This window comes from Rhipicephalus sanguineus, chromosome 6 (assembly GCF_013339695.2).
Source record: "Rhipicephalus sanguineus isolate Rsan-2018 chromosome 6, BIME_Rsan_1.4, whole genome shotgun sequence".
In the NCBI taxonomy this organism is placed as follows: Eukaryota; Metazoa; Arthropoda; class Arachnida; order Ixodida; family Ixodidae; genus Rhipicephalus; species Rhipicephalus sanguineus.
Window position 1 is genome coordinate 115,961,067 of NC_051181.1, and position 20,973 is coordinate 115,982,039.

General features: G+C 47.4%; 1 protein-coding gene across 1 annotated transcript in view; it reads left to right on the top strand.

Annotated features, from left to right (window-relative positions):
- The first annotated feature begins 12,425 nt into the window (after nt 1-12,425).
- The window catches only part of LOC119396240 (uncharacterized), a 170,067-nt gene continuing 161,519 nt past the window's right edge, over nt 12,426-20,973 (top strand). Inside the window, exon 1 of the mRNA XM_037663364.2 lies at nt 12,426-13,027. Within this exon, the coding sequence (XP_037519292.1) occupies nt 12,952-13,027 (76 nt within the window). The 5' untranslated portion in view covers nt 12,426-12,951. The remainder of the gene's footprint in view (nt 13,028-20,973) is intronic.

The window sequence follows — 20,973 nt, forward strand, 5'->3', positions numbered from 1 at the left end:
CAAGTGTTGCGCCCAACAATAGACGGGCGGTCATTATATCTGTGTAAGCAATTTGTCGAGAACGCTGACGGAACAAAACCCTGAGATCGTTTTCTTTTTTTCCGCCAGTCGCCATAAAGACTGCTTTGGCCATTGTCTTCGGATACCCGAACCGCCTATATATAACCGATGGGCTTAAGCAGCGGCGCATTCTTTCTGTATGTAAGGTAACCACTAGGTATCGTTGCTAGCGTTGCCAGGAAAAGAAAAAGAAAAATTGGCGCAGTTATTCTGGCTGTAATTACATAAACCGCTCAACTCAGACTTACAATCCAGAAAGTTCATTTACCTCTGGTCCCCTATTTTTCGTGAGCGGAGTGTGTGCGTCGCAGAGCTACAGTTTCCAGCTTTTAGAGTTTTCTATTACAGCCTTAGCTGTTTCGTTCGCGAAGTCGGCGTGTACGTTTATTGTTATCGCTGTCTGGTAACGATTATCATCACGTCGCCACGAAAGCAATAATACAAACCCCAAAGGCAGCCGCACTTCATACGCCGCCTGGGACGTTCAGTCCCATTGGAGCTCCAACTCTGCGAGCCTTTTTCCCTGTGATTTATTTTTAATTAAAAATTTGGCGCTTGCTACGCTGAAACTGTACATAGTTTATGAGGGAATTTGTACTAGCTGGGAAGTGGGTACACCATTCACGAAGACACTCGTTTTGCATAGGTGTGACTGACCGAACCACGTGCGACTCTTGCTGCATTGAAGCGGTCTTAGAAAACACGTTCTGTGCCTTTGCGCTCGTTGTGACATCTAGCGTTATCCTCTCTTCGTAGCCCTAAACCGACTATGCTAGAGACCGTCTCTGGAAAACAATGTTCTTTGATCGTGAGCGTGTGCGACGGTGGCACAGAAGGCAACGAACGCGTTGCTGTGGCGTACATAAAGTCTACAGGTCTCTGTATGGACTTGATGTGCTCCTTTGACAGTGCGCGCGATTGGTGATCTGCCTTTCTTGTATTCTATCTCTCTATTTCCCCGTTTATTTCTTTCTCCCCCGTTCAGGGTAGCGAACCGGGCGCACCCGATATTAACTTCGACCACCTAGAGCTCTTTGACTTATATCTATAAGCACGGTGCAGGAACGTTCTTGAGCTCATACTTTAAAGAAATGCGGTTACCAGTTCCTGAAGTCCGCCAATACGAGACCTCGCGCATACTCCACAACGCCATAGTTACTGAGCCATCGAAGCTGTCACCCTTATCAGATAGGGCGGGGCGGCTCTACACAGTACTATATAGAGGGGGCGACCGAGCCCTGCCTTCAACCAACGCAAAGCATCCCCCCCCCCCCCCCATTCCACAAACTAAATTTTTAAAATAAAAGCATAGCGACGACACAAGAAGGTAAAGCAGACAGGACGAGCGGAGGGCTGTGTCAAAAGTTCTAAGTTGGAGTTCGTTATTGCTGCCTGTTGCCCTCTTCCATGCAAGCACACATCTCAGCTCTAAAGCAAGCCCCCAATCCGGAAGTTCTACCCCACGCCGCTGGCTCTTGGACCACATAGAAATGCGACCCCCCCCCCCCTTCTTTCCTGCCCTCTTCCCCTACCCGCCCTTCCTCACACATGCTGGCAATCGCACGTAACAACGCCCCCCAAAGCGGATTCCTCGGTTTCCTTTGTATAGAACGGTCATGCACGTGCAGTCACAAGGTAAGCCTTACCGATCGCTCGATAACTGCTGTAGGAAGAAGTCGGCGGAGACGGGACTCTCTATGCACTCCGGCTTCGAAGGGTAAACCAGAAACACAGAGACAGATAAGGCGCAGGAACTTGACCATGCACGCACTACGTCGATTTGTCACGGCAGATGTAGACGACTGCAGGTGTTTGCTTGTGGGGTTATACGGGTTATACCTGGGTCAGTACGACCGAGCGTTAGAAACGGAGTGATAAGATCGAAGTGTCGGAGGGCTGTGCAAGGGTGAAAAATGAGGTAAACAGTGGCAAACCAAACAGCCTGTTTTTTGAAGATCAGATCCCAAGCACAGCAAAAAAAAAATGAAAAAAGAAACGGCGTCCGATTATATGCCAACAGATAAAGTATGGTGCTGGCGAAATAGGAACAATGGACCCCACAAAACCTATATTTTCCACCGAAGAGATTTCTTTGCGTTGTTTTTGTTTTTTCTGTTCTCAGTATGACGTCGCACGAACGGTTGGTGCACATCAGGACATGCCATTGCGTGCTATATACGCATTGAATGCGTTATATATGTCTATTTCCTGCTACCTTCTTTGCTTCCAGCTATAGATTTGTTAAACTCTTTGCAACTGTACAGAAAACCTCATTCCTCTGTGCTATTCATAGAGTGTGCGCTTTAGAAGGCGCCCTGTGTAGTCACGCGATGCTGATCACACAATACTGCACAGAAGAGTCCAGCTTTTCTTGTGACCTATATTGAAGTGGCGGGGTGGAGGTGAGGTCAGGGGTCATGTTTAATTTGCTTATTGAGTGCAATTACGCGCGCAGTCATCGTACATGAAATCGACTGGATTTACTATGTGAAGGATTTATAACAAGAATGCTGGAATGAGCGTTGCATTAGTGAGACCTTGGGTTTCATGTAGCAGATGCGTAATCGCCTTGAGATCTGATAGGCCATTTGTGCGCTCATAGTTGTGCGTCTTGTGGGAATTGCTCGAAGAGCTCACGAAACAGGCGGTTTTGTTTGCCTATTTATTTATTTATTTAATTATTTATTTATTTATTTATTTATTTGCGCATACTGCAGCCCTCGTGAAGTGATTGCCTGATACAACAACCTTTTTTTTTAATTCAGCATAACGAATGAGTGTGTAAAAGATGAGCGATAATCTTAAACCTCATGTTCGGGTAGGAAAGACAGCAGCGGCTATGAAGCGAACTCACAATGAACGGGTGCAATTAATGATCGATCTAGATGACTACGGTGTTGAATAACACCTAAGCACCACTGTTTCTAAGCCTGTGCGCCTCACATCCGCATTTTGACCCTGAGTTTACAGATAGGTTACCCATGACCACGGATAGGCAACGTACTCAAAACAAGTTATGTCTGTGCGCATTGCAACCTGCAGTGTTTTGTCCTTGTTCCTATTGTCCTATTCCATTGTTTGTCGTTGTATTGCATTTGCTTTTGTAATACGTCATGCTGTTCTCTCGTATTTTCTTCCCTTGATTCCGTCTTCCATGTCCATGTGTTGACCTCTTCTTCTTGAAGAATATAGACATGCGTGTGTGCAATGGCGACAGTGGCATGCACCTTCCTGCTTCATTACTATATGCTTTATTACAATAGAAATTACATGGACATTTGAGGCGAGTTCGCGCCGCCGGCGTCGCCATCGCCGCGATGTCCCACTATCAACGGCACGGGAGTGGCCCGTGGGCCAAAGATTAGAAATACTTCAGGAAAGCGAGAGACTCGCAATGTGTTTGTCTGCAAAAAACACGAAGCCCAAAGAGACGCACCTTCACACTCCGCTCAATCGAATCCGGAGGTGTGCGCCAGGACCACAGCACACCTCCTGCTGCTCGCATGAGCGTTGTAAACGTAAACAATATTGTTCCCGTGATGCAGTTGTGCGCATTATAGCACACTGCGGCTACATACCGCGGTACACATGGGAAGATTTGAGTAAAACGGTTTGTGAACTTCAAGGTACAAACGCAGATTGTTTTCCTTCCTTCTTCTTTCGTGCGCCATTGAAATGCTATGCTTACAACGCATGTAGCGGCGCTCCTATCATTCTAGCGTTGTGAGACGTTGCGAGAGCCAGGGCACTGTTTCTGCTGTACAACAACAACAACAACAACAACAACAATAATAATAACAACAACAACAACAACAACAACAACAACAACAACAATAATAACAACAACAACAACAACAACAACAACAACAACAACAACAACAACAACAACTAATAATAATAATAATAATAATAATAATAATAATAATAATAATAATAATAATAATAATAATATAATAATAATAATAAACTGCAATCGCTCTCGCCACAACCACATGTACAGATACAGACGCCGCGGTGAACTTCACCGACTCGCAAGCAGCTTGCAGGAATTATGCGAAGGGCCGCATCTCAGCCGATGCACTTAACATCATAAAACGGCGAAGCACTCCACTCCCATACGCCTGTATAATATGGGTGCCAGGACATGAAGGTCTACAGGGAAATGAAGCGGCCCATGCCGCTGCCCGCGAGCACGTCAGCCGGGCTGTCCTTGACCCACAGGATACCCGACCCATGGCTGAAGAGGTGGAGGCGGTACAGAACACCTATTCGTCGCTACTTCAACACTACAGACTGGAGCGACGGGTGTACCCTCCACCACGTCCAAAACTGACTAAAGAAGAAAGCGTGATCATCAGACGCCTGCAAAGCAACACACACATACATGGAATATTAATGCACCGCCTCTACCCGACGAAACATAGCTACATGTGCCCGCTCTGCAGCGTACCGGACACCCTGGCACATTTGCTCCTGGAATGCCCGTGTCATGTAGACCTCAATATGCAACCGGAGACGGACGTCAATCCAGCATTAAACACGAACGACGACCACCTAACCGAAACGTGGGAGGCCAAGCTCGGCCTCGAGGACCTGGAAGACCAGCGACAACTTGTCATCAGGGCCAAGAGGGCAGTTGAAGCCAGATGGTTCCTGGACTAGGGAGCCCTCCCACCTTAGGGTGATACCGAGCATTCGCTCGGAACACTGTTTCACAAATAAACGTTTATTTCTCTCTCTCTACTTGAGCTATGTAAGCTCGGAGAAATGTATTTTTCATTGTCCTCCTCCTTCTTGCAGCAAGAGCATTTGTGAAATCCCATTGACACATACCGCAAAAAATCGTTCCCTTACACTCGTTTCAAACGGCGCTGTAAACGCGAAGGCCAACGCAAGCTTTTCTAATTGCAGCGAATAGTTGAAAGCGCGGTGGCGCGAAATGCCTCGGAGTTCAACGCCACTCGCATAGACGGACAGGTTGTGCTTATATCCTCGGCCCGGCTGTCACTGCAACCGTGACATAAATTGCTGTGCAACTCCAAGATTGCAAGGCAGTGAAACGCTTTCGCTTGTTTGTGGGCGTGAAGTTTTGCAGCCGACTCGCCGCTTTACGCTGTGTGTTCAAGGCAACTGCCGTTGTCATTGTCGGATGTTGATTTGTGTGCGTGTACGTAAGGCCAATTTCATTTTCCCAACGTGAAGCTCTCGATTATTTGTTGTTGTTTACTTGTTTGTTTGATCCGTTTTCGGTAGTCGAGGCATTCGAAGCATTAGAAAATTGATCTCACGTGTGTGGATAGCCACAGAATGTTTCCCACCGTGATTTCGCTGATCGGCCTTCTAGTGCCCAGCGAAGGCGAAGGAGGCAACAACGCCTACGTGTGCATACCCGGGTATTGTTTTAATCCGATATGTTATAATCCGAGAGGCGCGATAGGTGGCGGGTTCGAAGCGAAGTAGTGCTCCGGAGAAAACGACTGGTTCGGGTGTCAAAACGTTCGTGTTTCACGTTGATTGTTGTTCTGCAGTCAACTTCTGTCCATTGTTTTAAGCCTTGAGGTGGAATAAAGCTTGTCAGACGACGAGGCATGACAAGGAATGTGAGTTGCCGGCGGAGCCCTTCCATGCAGCGGTCTTTACCTTTAGTGGTATACCAACACAGAAAAAAATTACACCATTTCCCTCTAAAGGGGACCATGAGGCGATGCGAGGCCGGAGCACTTGCACGATCGCGTTCAGTTGGCGTTCGTTGGGGATGCTACCGACCTCGCGTCGTGGAACCTAACCTAACCTAACCTAACCTAACCGTTCGTTGGGCATGCTACCGACCTCGCGTCGTGGAACGCGAAGAGGAACGCTACGCGCCTCTTGTCTTCCCTCTAGCCTGGCCGTTAATTCTCACAGGGTGAGCGGGGAACGCGGTTGACAGGCATGCGAGAGGGGGGCAGCGTAGGAGAGGAGAGAGAGGGGGAGGGGACGCGCATGCGCTGGCGCTCATCGCGGCGTTGCGCAGGAGAGAATTTCGGCATGTCTAGCCCGCGTTTCAGAGGAAGAGTGAAGATGGGGGAGTGTAGAGGGGGAAAGGGGAAGTGGAGAGGAGGAGTGGATAGAAGGTGTGTGGAGAGGGTATGCGCATGCGCAGTAAGGGTGGTCACGCCGCACACCACCACCACCGGTTTATTTGTCAGCCCTCAGGTTTAGCTTTTTTTAAGGGCTGATAAAAGCATACACATACGCAGTGTGTATGCTTTCCTTGTTTCTTTATTTTTTTTGTGTGTATGTGTGTATTGTAGTCTCAGTGCTGAGCCTTGTCGACAAAGTTTTAAGGGATGTTTTTCTTCAACTGCTACTATATAGTAATTAACAGACTACATATACCGATTCGTCTGTGAGTGAGCCTGCTTTTCAGCTGCCTCTAAAGCTACCTCTACTATAAAATATGCACAATTTTTCTAAAGGGTTTGTTGCTTTGGCTTACATGTCTACTCTAGCATTTAGCTTTTTACTGAAGTGTAGTACAATGTTTATAGCTACTTGTTCAACTCTTGCCTAAGCACGGCGTTTCTTGTTGCGCTATCAGGTGTTGTGTGTCACATGAACCTTGTCAGCCAGCTGGTCCACAGAATTCAACAGCCGGATACTAGATGACGAGACGAGGGCGAACTTAATAGTATCGCGGAGGTATGTGACAGTACGTGCTTTCCGCTGTAACTTCGGCTCGATGCTATTTTCAGAGCAAAGCCCGCGTTCCTATCCATTGACCTTTCTACAAATATACTTATAGGTTTGAGCAAGACGTATTTGACTAAAAAAAAATTGCGCGTAGAAAGAGAAATGCAATAAAAATATGGCCTTTCTTATTATTTCTTTGTTCGGCTACTTCGTGTTCGCCTCATTCTTTGCTTTAATGTATTTATATATAAATCTATAGCTGCGTTTGAAGACTATAGATTCTGCCACGAAATTCTCGTTCTGATACTGTGAGACCACCCGCACGCATTCCTTCGCATGACCCGGCATCGAAGATGGTTGATGATTTTGATCCCGAAAATACTCCTTCGACCCGTCTCGTGCGCGTTTAGAAATTCACGCGCGAACTTTCCTTTCACGATGGCGCGTGATTGCCGCGTTGAGCTATTGGCTGCGGTCGTGTGTTCAGTTGGCCGCACCGTGATGCAGTTTGAATTCCCACGTGCGCTTTCATGCCCGCGTGTGCGTTCGCATTTCGCCGCTGTGTGAAAACGTGTCGCTTTAGACCGCACGACACGATGCCACAGCAAAACTGTGCCATTTATTTATTTATTTATTTATTTATTTATTTATTTATTTATTTATTTATTTATTTATTTATTTATTTATTTATTTATAAAAAAACAGAACATGGGTAGGTAGCCTACGTTAGAGCCTATCATATTCACTCCCGAACTGCAGTTTGCAATTTGCAGCTTCTGCATTTCTTGCATTTCTTGAAGAAGAAATGCAGTTTGCAAAATATTGTTTGAAGTGGTTCCAATATAGAAAAATAAATAACATTGCGACGAAAGTTGCATTTTCAGAGGGCAAAAATGGGTGTCCACAAACGGGGAGTTTAGTGGCAAAAATGTCAATAACACCGCCGATAAATGCGAATTCTGGCTTTCGGCGCTTCAAATATTTTTTAAATGATTCCCAAAGACCAACAGCATAACTTTTGTTCACATTACTTCGTATGCCAAAGGAATATTAACTTTAAAACCTTAAGCGGTTAGGCCTATGCGGCTGCGCGCTACACGATCTACCTACCACCGTTTTCTTTTCTTTGCACACTAGCCGCTAATGTTGCCATTTGCTGCTCACTCTTGTTGCATGGCATAAGGTGCACCCTGGGCGACGAATGCGCAAGTTTTCAATTACATTGAGCAGTTTACTGTTGCGTAGTTTGCTTAAGAAGTCATGTCCACGCATGTGGACGCAGGTAGCGAAGTAGAGAGCCGAGCTCCTTATAGCATTGCATTGCCTTATAGCATCGCATAAGCTAGACTGCGTCGCAAATTACTGGCACACGATGTGTTCAATTTGGAGAAAGAGACGGACGCAGGTTCCGCACATTGCGGAGGAAAGCGAAGGCTTCTTAATTCCCCGTGAATTGAACACCTCGACAAAGCGATCGAGTGATTGTGTCGTTAGCGTACGCAGGCATGGATGTAGGATATACGTTTTCATCGAAAGTGCACCGTGTTCCGCGTTTTATGCCCAATCAGTAAGGTTCTTGAAAGCTATTTTCGTCTCGTAATTGGATCTTACGTTTAAGGTTTCGGGCTTGCCGCTGGAGCCCTCTGACGCTACTTTTGTCTCGCAGATGGATGTCATACATGTTCAGTTTTATATTTATGCATTTATCACTGAAGTATACCGAAGCGCTATTTTTGTCTCGTAACTGTAATCCAATACTCGCTCTCAGACATCGTCTCCAAATTGACTCCTCACGCGTATACATGTATTAACGCTGCTCTTGCGGGTCGCGGTTGTTCCGATTGGTCGGGAAGACAATATCAGCGCAGCATCTCCCGTCGTGAGGCTCAATGTGACGTTTCGGGCTTTCGTTTGCTCCTGTATACGTTGCTCCACGTTGACCTATTCTTTTGTCTAAGTGAAGCGGCTTTTTGCTGCACGGTTTAACGACAGCCACAGAAACAAGTGGGAGAAAGAAAATTTATATATCTCTGAGCGTGAACTTGAGAAAATCAAAAATAACAGAGACAAGAAATGAAATAATCGCCCATGCACTCCGTACAGATGTTTAACCGGCGAAGCTGAAGCGTAAGTATGTCCCCGGTTGTTATCACTGGGTTAATACCGGTGGTTAAATAAAGTCTTTCTCAATTATTGGTTATGTCTGTCCAGAAATCCTAATCGATGTTTGCCGCCCGTATGTTCCCTCCTTTATTTTCAGTGGACAAGCGGTGGGTAGTGGGGCTTGCCCACTTTTTGTGGGATATACCGGCACTGGGAGTTTTTGCGTACATAGGACGGACGAGTTTTGCTTTCGCCTACCCGTATACATCTTCTCTGTAAAGTGAGCCTTAAATTGCTTTTTTTGTATGTAACATTTTTGCACGTCCGACGCCAGACAGAGAGAGTCGGAGAAATAGAGAGACAGACGGAGATATATTTGAGTCTTCACAAGGCAGCCCACCACTCGACTAAGGAAATGCTAATGCCATGCTACAGTTTTGGATTGACATGCATTTAGATCGCAGCCTCACGTATTATACGACTCGAGGTCAGCCCACATGCATACCTCGCGTCTCATTTAGTCGTATAAGACGTGTGCAGCGCCCTTTTCTTTCGACGCATTTCCCGTGTTCAAAGAGAAATTCCTTGCGGGTTTCGCCGGCGTTGACGCCTGTGAAATGAAGCTATAGAATAATGAAACATTTAAAGTGAATAGAGTTCTTCGTGCATCTCATTAAGAGGTAAAAAGGGCCCCCCCGCTGAAGGTTGCCGTCTGTCGGAGAAAGACGTGAGACCCACCAAAGCGTTCGGATTCTAACACGCGAACAAGAAAAAGAAAAAAAAAGAAAGGTGGTATTCGGAAACTGGTTCATAACGTAATCAACTCGTCACTCGCTGAGAGCACTTCGAGGTCGGCTTATTAAAGGAAAAAAAAAAAACTTTCACGTCCGCTCAAGTAAGGCAGTGCCTGTGGCACACCTTGCTCTAACAATGGTATACGCGCGCAGCGGACTGCCACGGAACACGGCATCTGCGCGCATGTGTGTGTGCGCGTATACGTATGTGAGTTCGTAGTTGCGTGCATCAGCTGCCAACTGTTTTGAAAGGTCAGGGCTTTCGAGCTGTTTCTTTTTTTCTTTTTTCTTTCTTCGAGGCAATGGCGATGGCGTGCATGCCTGCGTAGAAAACGCACACTGTTGACTCTATACGCATGCTCATTTTCCGCTTCATTCCGCAGCCCGCGTAATGCGTTTCGCGACTGCCAGAGGTGAAAGGAACAAAGCTATCTCGACACCTCGGTGTTCGATCGAAGCCGCAGAGAAAAGTGCGCCGAAAAAATCGGTGCGGGCGCAATCGAAATGTGGGTGCGACTGTGGCTCCGCCTCTGCTTTTCGGTATTGTTTGAAAGCGGTCTTCGAGCCTTCAACATATGCGCCCGCTTTACGAAGCTTGTAGCACAAAGAGTACGGAGTTGATTTGAAGTCTGCGAGGCGTGTACGTTCATTGGAATCAGTGGTGACCGCTGATGCATTTCCAGCGTCTAAGAGAAAGAGGAAAAAAAATATGCAGTCATGGAGAGAAAAATGTGCTGCAGGCGAACGCCGGCATTCTCAATACCCCCTATTCTTTCTGTGTCTCTTTATCATAACGAAATAATTTTTTGAATAACTTTCTCTACCATCTATCAAGGGTGAAGAAAGCACACTGGCTTTTCAAATAGTGAATGTTTGATTCCGTCTCTGCGGTTATATTGGTAGAAGTAGTAGGCAGGCGTAGGCATATTGACCTGTACAGAGCAGCGTGTCTATAAAGGCTATTGAACAATATCAGATTTAGTTGAGCAGCGGATGCATGATTATCGGATAGCCTGCGTTGACGTCCCATTCTTGCACATCTAAATAAGAAATAACCTCAGGGTATCCTCGTAACGTATCTGTCTCTTCCTAGTCGTATGTGTAGACAAATTTCTAACCGTTGCCCGTATCACAGATTCAATTGTATATTATCTCAGGCCTGTCACTTGTGGTGGTGTTTCGTTATTACCGCGGTGTATTATTTTTCTTACACCGTGGTTATTACCAACAACATTGCATTACACTGTAGCTTTATTCCTTTTTGCAAAGCTCTGCTGACAACCCACGTTCCTCGTCACATGTTAGCTTTGACTCTTAGTTATCCTTAAAAGAGGAAACGCTACTACATCAAGGAAGTTGACACAGCGCCTGTAGCTGCGCTGCTCGTATCGAAAGAACGAGCAGGTCATTGAATCTATGCCTGCAACTTGCAACTCGAAGAATCTGCGGACCAGAGAGCATGTGTTATAGTGTGCGATCGTTGCTCATGAAACATTAGCACAGAGTTCGGGGATGCATTCTAGAGAGTGACAATATACAGGGCGGCCTGCTGAGTTTTTCGCGCAATTTTTTTATTGTTTCACAGAAAACTACGTGACTTCGCGGCGCTCAAGTGCCGTTATTGCCCGCCGAAACAGCTGGTGTAAATACACTGTCATTTCTGAATACACCTGCCCCGACCGGTGTTTTTTAAAGCTATTTGAACCCAGTTTTAAAGCTATTTTAAAGACCAATTAAGAGGTGAGAAAGCAAGTGTCTACCCCGAGATGACTGAAATCTCGCGTCTGAACATCACAGCTCTCCTACCTTCCACTCGGTCAGCTTCCTTACAAGGCTCCCCTATGGAGAATGCATTAATCATTCCTATTTTCCAGGATTTTTAATGTTTCCGTTGTCATATCCCCTCGCTCGACGAGCAGCGCTCAGTGCGTCGTTTCCAAGTTTCTTACGACAGTTGCAGTTGAAAAACTGGAAGGCTGGAGTTGTGCGGTGAAGGCATTTCCAGGGCAATCAAGACGCCCTCTGTGTTTGTTGTAGCTAGAAATTGTTTTAGAATTAAAAAAAAAATAAAAGCGCCTTTTTACTGCTTGTACAGCCTAAAATGAAAGGATGTAATAGCTTCCAACCTCCCCATCTGTTCCGACGGCTAAATCTGACAAATCCTTTGATGCCGAAATGAAGTACACATAAAAGCTCGCATGTGCCCCCTTCAGTGAACAGACCTCAGATTTAAGTAGACAGTGCTCCACAGACGTAAACTGTAACACGCTTAATTACCCGCCTCCCTCCTGTGGCACCTCTTTAAGCGTTTAACTTTACCTCCTTACGTCTACCACGTAACAGCACTTAGCGAACGAGAATGTGCCACTGGTCGCTTTGACGGGCGCCTGAGCACCGCTGAGAGTAGTCATGCACTCGCCCACCTTGGAAGAGTAACGCAACTAGCGAATGAAAGGGACGATTGCTTCCGATGCAAATCTGAAATCGCTGCAACGCATCGCGAACCATCACACCGTGGAGATTCGCATCCATGTCGCACCTTCAGCTTCCGCTCTTCTGGTTCCGTGCCGCTCGCGCTCGACCGCTTCGCACTCGCGCCAAGCGCTCACTCAGCGCATCCACCGACGCGCCAGAGTAACGGCAGTAGTCCGGCGCGAGAGTGAGGATATCCGAGATAGATGGAGAGGAGGGACTACGCCTTCTCTCGTACGCGCAGGACTACGCCGTCCGGCAGCGACGAGAGCGGCGGGCGAGCGAAAGTAGGCCGCTCCAACGTGACGCCCGGATAGAAATCGCCGCGGCGAAACAGAAAGTTGTGCACTCGCCCCGTCCGATGCAGCTGAGCTGACGCCGTTCACTCCCTGAATCCCGCGCTCGCGCGCGCGCCCACTCCTGCCTTCTCCGCTTATCCATCCGTCGACGCCGCCACTTGCTCCGCGTGCTCCGACGCGCGAGAGCATCATCCACCGACGCAGCAGCGTCTTCCGCTGCGAGGCGTGACTGAGCCTGCGGTTCGTCCCGTTCCCCATACGTTACGCCGCGTCATCGGCGCCCGTTGGTCTTCTTCGCTCGTGCGCGTGTGTTTCTGTGTGTGTCAGCGTCGACTAACTGAGGATTAACTTCTGTGTGGTGGGCCTGTCGAGGTGCAAAAGAGTGACGCGATCTCTTGAGGAAGGGCGTCAATCTTGTTTCCTCTCCGCCGTGTCGTGGTGGACTTGTTGTCTCGGTGCGCGCTCTTCTGATCGTCGACCGGTGTGCGTGACGGGCTATACCGTTCTTGGAAGAAGCACGCCGAAGAGTTTGTTCCGACGCTGTGAAAAAGATGCCTGGTTCCCCGTCTAAAGTGGCGACGATGTCGATCGCTGGCTGCGCCTTGGCGCTCTGCTGTCTTCTGAGCTGTGAGTATCCACGCTTGTAGCCCGATATTTTCGCGCGATAATTTTCTTATCGTGTGTCGAGTTCGCTAACTCCTGTCACGTCTCGCATCAAGTGCGCTCGGGCGCACTGACGTTCATATATGAAGGGTACTCGATGTCAAAAAGCGCCTCAGTATTTGATGATTTCATATCCGAACACTTTGGTGATGGTCATGTGCTCGTTATAGGCCGGCCATAAATACCCTAGAAACATTGCGTTATACTCGCCCTAATAGAAAGTACCGTACGCGATACTGGTGCATATACAAGTATGCTCGGTGGATAAACTGTTCCTCGTTCATGAAGACACGTTTGTGATTGCCAACAAGTCTGACAATTCAGTAGGACAGACTGTTGGGCAAGTTGGTCTTGCATCTTAACGAAGTCAAATGCCTCGTCTTTGTGCCCGTCTTCATTTGCGCTAATTTGAATTTGTTAAAAAATAAAGTCTGACACTATCTGCCGCTCTTCTTGCTGTCATAAAATATAGGCCGTTTCGATAGTGCGAGAAGCTTTGTCGTAGCCAACGAAAATTATCCTGTCATAGCAACGTTAAAGAAAGGCCTGCTTTGTTTATCAGCTTGAGGAAAGGTGACGAGAAAGTACCGGGGAAGTGGTCGCGGAAGTCGCTAACTGCGAAGTAACGCGTACAGTTTTAACACGTACGCCGCAGAAATCAAACGGGTCAACATTTGCATACAGAGCACAGTATTCAAATAGCCGTGAACAAACTTCTATTTCCAGTTAATGTCATGCAAAGCTCGCAGATCCCCCATTTCGATAGTATACCAGTGGGGAATTTTAATGACTAGAGGTCGAATTCGTTAAAACAGTAAGCACGACACCTTCTACCGAACGCGCGGCTGTGTGGCAAGCTATAGAAACTATAGCACCGACAGACACAGGACAAACTTAACGGTACGTGCGTCTCAGACCACGAGATTGCGTTTACGCGTTAGAGGCGTTAACGCTTGCGCTGTTCTTCCACGCGCCTTCTCGATCATTGCAATCCTTAGCGGCCGATCGGGCCCTCGTAAAACTTGCACTATACTCTTCGAGTAACCGGTTCACGGTGTACAACGCTTTTCCCGGCAAACGCCACGACCCCTTACTTATTGCTCAAATCGTACTTTTCCCGTACGCTATCACCCGGCACTCGCACTCTACCGGCACGACCGAGCGCGCTTTGCCGCCAGGCGCGCAATTCCGTCGGGCGAACAGCGCGCTGCGTTGGCTCAGTATCTTGTTTGCACGGGGAACCGCATACTGAGGGCGATGCCTGTGCAAGATCAGTGCCGAAGCGGTGGTCGTTTCGACAGAGACAACAAAAAAATTGTTCATAAAAAAATCACGTACTGTAGAAGCGAAAGAAGCGTCCTTGAAGATAAATCGCGCGAAAGCGGCCCGCAGTGCGAAGCACTTGTTTACAAACGTCTCTCTAACTCCTTCGTGGTCGCTGCCTACACTTGCGCGTAAAGATTGTCCGTGTAGATTGGATGCAAAGCAATTGGATGCAAAGATTTGCCACGTCTACTGGAACGTATCAAGACGTCGCCTATTGATAATTGCTAACGTTTCGGCAACAGCTATGATATTTTAATTTAAGGTTACCTATGGTTTCATTTGGTAGGCTTGCCGGTCCCTACGTGGGACTGAGCCGGGTGCGCGACCCAGTCGCGTTCTGCAGGACCCAATAAAGTTATTTTCTTTCCTTCCTAGTTATGATTCGTCCTGCTATAGAAGCTGTATCTAAACCTCATGTTAGTCAGTGATTATACTGGTTGCTCATGTTGCAAATCACAGCTGCTAACGCGTCTTGTCAAAACCCCTTCGCGCGTTGTAAGCATTGACCATGTCGTGCTGGCACTGTTGAGTGGTACGTGATCGTTGTCTCCAAGAACTGGCGGCGCACGCGGGGTCGCACAGGATATCGGGGGCCACGATATGGTCAAATAAGTTCTTGCTAACAACGGCAGACGGAAACATCGTGTTATAGTAGTGTCTGCGCTTACCGACAGTGTGGTTGTTTAGATGTCACATGAATTAGAGACAGCACATTATTTTTCTACAAGTACTGAACTCTTTACGGTAGGGTATCAACAAAATGGCAATACGAAATTAGTGCTAGATAAATATACATAACTTTAAAAATGTTCCTTCTCACAGAACTTTCAAGAAGTCCAGTGTGAAAGTAAGAAAGAATATTCAGGCGCTTGTGCTAAGGCGTAACTCACCAGAATGATGTACACAAATTCAGAGGTGAAGCCGAGCGACCGCCACACAATGGTTATTGCTCCAATGTTCACTACAATGAATTGTATGCAGAGTAAAACGACTGTCGATTCTTATCAGGCTACAAAACTTTAAAAACAAGGGCAATACATAATGTGGCTGTAAATACTCATTTCCTGCTACAAACAAGTGACACGATGACTGATTTCCTGCTTTCAGCAGGGTCTTGGGTCCAACCCTTATGCCATCTTCTCAACTTACGTGTAGTCCCACAGTGTTTAATGTATAACTCGCCTTTTCAAGGTGGGGGGTCTCGTAGCAAGTTTAAATGCTATAGGGGCATTCGAATGGATTGTTTAGGGCATGCCCACAAAACGTGGAAAAGTTCAGTTTGTTTACAAGGATGGTATCGGAAATTCTGTTTCATTGACGCAAGCCGTGCTAGAGTTATAAAATAGCGTGTACTCGTAGATACACACTGCAGTCAAGGGTAATTAATTACACGATGTAACGAAAGATCTATGTGCGCGTTGGTATCTCAATATCTCGAAGTAAAGCGACCACACTGCACCTTTTGTCAGTTCAATCGAGCGATCGGCCGACCTTATACGTACTGTATTACAGCTGCGTCATACAGTCGTGCGCCAGCCAACTTATAGGCAGCCACAAGCTTTCCGGATCACGGTCTTTCTGATAGATCTCAGAATCGCGGCAGCTTTTATCCCTATATAAAAACACCGGGGGCGCGGTCGAAAGACCTAAGAATAAGAAGAAAAAAAAAGGCAAGGCCTCAACGTCTGGGCTTTTTCCATGAGCGCGCGAGCAGTGTGGTATCTTAACTGAGAATCCAATCTCGCAAACACAACAGGTTCTCTCGAGGTCCGCCAAACGTTGCGTTGCCGTTTCCCTTCTCATACTGTCATTTATTGTCGTTTCTTTGTATTTGCGTGTGGCACTCTCTCCCTCTTTCATTCCTTTTGACAAACAGCGTGACTGCCACGCCGGTTCCCTTTCGTCGCTCATTAAGACTCGAGCACGCAGCGAACGCGCCGGGCTGTCCGTAGCACGCAAATCACCCTCGCGGCGCCATTTGCATGTCTACGGGAAGGGACCCCTTCGCCTCTCCTTCGAAGGCCCGCGTGTTCGCGTTTCTCGCGGACAAAGTGTTCCCGGCGAAAATAGAATCTCGAACACGCGTGCTACCTGAAAGAAACAAAAAAAAAAAAAAGACACGCAGAAACCAAAGGTGAAGCGAGGTGTCCTTGCGTTGACCGTGAAGCGAAAGTGCGGCTGAAACAAAAGCCATGCACCAGGAAGCGGCGCTTCGAGCGCGACTCGGGCATTAGCTCGCCAGATTTCGCTTCTTACTGTTCCTTCCTACGAGTGTCGTACGGGCGGTGTTAACGCGCGTGGTTTATCCTGCACTGACGCGCTCTTTCCCTTTTGCGCGATTCGATCGAATCGGCTTATTTCGAAACTCTTTTTTGTCTGTTTCCCTCGTGTATAGATGCTTTGTTCCTTCCTGATCTGTACGTGCCCTTTACAGCCCTATAAGACATGATGGTGCTAACATTTCTGTGCTGAACGTTTAGTGTAGAGCTAGGATGAAATGCATCGTGCGTGTTGGTTTGAGACCGCACTCGTTTCTCAACTGTGTCTTGATTCGGTTTCAAAGCAGGATGCCGCAGAATTTATTCAAGAACAACACTTGTTCACTCTGATCCAGAAAAGTGTTCAGGAATCGCAGTTGAGGAAAATGAAAAGACACGCCACCACCTTCCCGTTTTCGTATGTTTAACCGTACTGTTCCAGCAAGTCAAATCCCAACAGGTTGCTATTTTCATTTCTGAAATGTTCAAACAAACAATCCGCATGTATTTTCGCCAGGGCGCTACTGACAGCTGGGATTGCCTCTTTCTTCATTTCTTCGGCTGACTGCTCCGTGAATTTTCGGTAAAAGCGTTTTCGGGCGATTCACTCAGAGACAAGGTTGACAAATAACTTGCCCGCCGAGAAAACGGTGCGTACTGAACTATACAACGCCGATGTTTCGACGAACAATCGACACAGTCATTGCCCGCGGCCCAGCGAACAATGCTACATCTCCACCAGGTTTCGGCGTATTACAAACGACGTCTCTTTTCCTGATCTTTTGTGGCAGCCAAAACGAAATGGTGGTCCCCCCAGCCCTAGCAAACCACGACCGCGACCTTGTTCTGAAAACGCATATGTACGTGCTATGTGGCTCCGGGATGACTTTCGTTTTTGGTTCCTTCGTTTCGTTTGCTTGTTTCTTGTCGTCCAACACGCATGGCCGACCACGCCGAAGCTTCCATGTCGCTTCTGTACAGGGTACAAACTACAGATCGCATCTTGGAGAGGCAACGTCCCGTTCCAGGCCAACGGTGGCGAGCTTCTCTCGAGGACCCGTTATTAGTCGCGACGTTGGGCGAGAATTCATCGCTTGTCGCGTGCGCGAAATTGCGCTGCAAGCAAGGGCAGGCTGCGCGAACGGGTAATGAATGATGCGCTATGGTGAACACGATAATGTTGGAGCTCGGTTTTTTCTCGCCCAAATTTAGCAGTCCGCGACAGTGGGGCGTGTCTCTGTAGCCCTGATGAGTTTCTCCATCGTTTCTTCTTCTTCTTCTTTATCTTTTTTAGCGAGTATCCAGTATATATTGCTGTTCAGGAAGCTGTGTATTGAAGGTAACTGATAGAGCACTTCTACGACCTCTACATGTAAGGTGAAGGAACGCCTTATTCTCTGACTGGTGTTATTATTTATTACTATTTGATATGGGTACACAAATAGACAAGGACGCAGAGGGCATAGGGAGAGAGCAGGCTGACAACTGTCACCTAGAGGGACACAACACCTGCCTGCTCTTTGGGAAATAAGGAAGAGATAGAGGAAAGGAAGATAGGAGGAGAGAAAGGGAAAGCAAATAGGAAAGTAAGAAAAAAAGCTGGGACAAAAATAAGCAAAACATGCACGAAAAAAAAGTCTATAAATGTCAGCAGAGCTCGATCGTGTTGCGCGAAGTATTTATGTACACAAGCTGACTGCTTCTTAAAGAAGCGCGTCTTTTAAAACGCAGTTTAGTAGGCATTATTATACCTTCGGATTATTTTTTTTACATTCGGAAAACTACTATCTTATGGATAGTGGCTTATATGGTAATTAAATCTAGCAGCTGAAATTTATGCGGTTACAATAATTTGTGCAGGGGAGACTGTATACTTCCACTGTTCATTCTAAATGGGCCCTTTTCATATACCCCCCCCCCCCCCCCCCCCCAAAAAAAAAAATTTTTTTTCCTTTTTCGGAAGCATATGCGAAGTTGTTCATAGAAGCCATTCTGTAATATGCGTTCACACTTCTCCGTACTATTATGGGATGGTAGTTTACGTACTATTATGGGACGGTAGAAGATAAATCTATTTCATGGGCACCATATAATTAATTAAGTGAGAGGAGGTTACGTTGCGGAGACTTCGTGTCGGGGTTGCGCTTACCCCATCTGTGAACCCTTTGGGCGCAGCATTAGCGCGGCCCATATGGTACATCGGGCCCATTTTGCGAAGCCCCAATCCGCGATGTGACTGTCATACACTTGTTGTGGACTTGCCCTTAGAACTAAGCCGCCTTCGCCACCTGCGTGGAACGGGCCTCAGGCCTGGCCGACCACCCGACCTCAACCGCTGGATTCGTGGACCTTACCACCGATCATCATTAGACTTTATACACGAAGCGAATTTGCACGTGTATTTTTGACACCACCAATTAGTATGCCTAAGGGCAGGCTTTCGAAAAAAAAAGGTTAAAATGAAGTTTAAGGAACGCGAGTTATCGTGACTTCTATGTGTTCTGCATCGGACTTTGTACACGGTTGCGTTGACGTACGCTCCTTTAGTGTGGGCTTTGCTCTTCGACGTGCTTTGCTTTCTATACATTGACTGTACGGATCTGAAACGTTTTGGCAGCCGTCGGGTAGAAGGCGGGTCTTATCAGGGCTTAAAGGAGAGGGTAGGGCAGGGGGTAGGGGGGGAGAGTGTGACTAAACATCGAGTCTCAAGACGTCGGTACAAGGTGCATTATAGTGCAAAACACGCATAACTGTGTTCCTTCATTTATTATTGCTGCTTGTCCACTTTCCTTACGCATGCCTTAGTCGCTGGAAGTTATAATTTTTTTTAATACTTTGCCCTTAGGCGGCTTACTTTCGCGCTCGCTTATCGTTTAACCAGCAAGAGCCTCATTCTTTCGTATGAATAATTAGCAGCTTCGACTGCGTACGAGCTGACGTTCAACAATTGATAATAGAGCAGGCATTCCTTAAGTTCGTCGCTACTACAACAACTTTCCAATCAGAGTTACCAGAGCGCGCGAGAAATCGCCGTATTTGGGCACGCGTTTGTGTCACCACTTGAAAACATCCCGGGCGAGGGTCGCAGCGAGCTAGATAAATCGCGTGTTTTCCCACAGAAAAAGTGTCCTGTGTACAAGGAAAGAACCAAAAAACGACACGACGCTAGGTGTGTGGTCGGCCAGCCAGCCACCACGCTGCGAGACATATTTGGGCCGCCCTACACGCGAACTGTTATGACCCCTCAGCCGTGTATGTATTTCCCCGAAAAACGATCATAAAGGACAACCTTGTCGCTCTGAATCTTGCTCACGTTCCATCTTGAAAATGCTATGCTTGTGCGTGCGTCTTAGTCTATGTACACGGGTCCTTTTTGCGCTGGTATCGTGTTACTTATTCCCCCCCCCCCCCTCCCATTCCTTCTTCTTTATTGTTGTGGGTATACTGCTTCGTGTACCCATGTTTCTTTATACGTACGTGCGGAGCTTGCGCTCCGATGACGTATGTACTTCCTGTTATGAATCGGCGGGGTTCCACATAAGACAACGTATCGCTATCTCACGGTTGTCAACACCGCACTCGGCCTTTCGGCGAGTGCGTTCTCAGCGGGATGGCCGTCGGTGCTGCACTATACAGTGGTTTTTTTTTCTCTTTTTTTTTCTTTCCCCAGATCATAGCGACAAAGGAAAATGTGACACGTCCGGCAGATTTATAAGGGTCTGACATCTCGGTCAGCGGTTGTCTAGCATCAGTTAGCAGCTCTGATACAGCCAGCGGACAACAGGCTAGTCAAGTATTTCGGAGTGGGTACCGTTTCCATCTGCTTATGGTGTATTCATTGACGCCTCGTATCACTAATAATAACTTGGGGGAGGGGGTTTACGTGCGAATACCACGATATGATTATGAGGCCATCTGGTGTTCCTTAATGTGCACTGACATCGCACAGTACGCGGACCTCTAGCGTTTCGCCTCCATCGGAACGCGACCGCCACGGCGGGGATCGAACCCGCGACCTTAGGCTCAGCAGCCGAGCGCCGTATATCACTGTTCCACCGCGGTGGACGTGAGACAGGGTAAATTAGGTCGGTGGGGAAAGCATTCGTCCCTGCAGCGGACAGAAGCATAGGCTAATGATGATGTTCTACTTAGTAGCCGCATTCTTCAGGTTTGTTTGTGTAACCAGCAGGAGACTTTGTGGTGGTTGTCCGGTCGATATCGTTAGCACATTTATGCCCTTGCAGAAGAGGCCGAGATTGTAGAACAGGTTCGAACCCGTTCCTCAGAATCTGCCACCCTAATGTTTCGAGCCATCGTTATTCCATA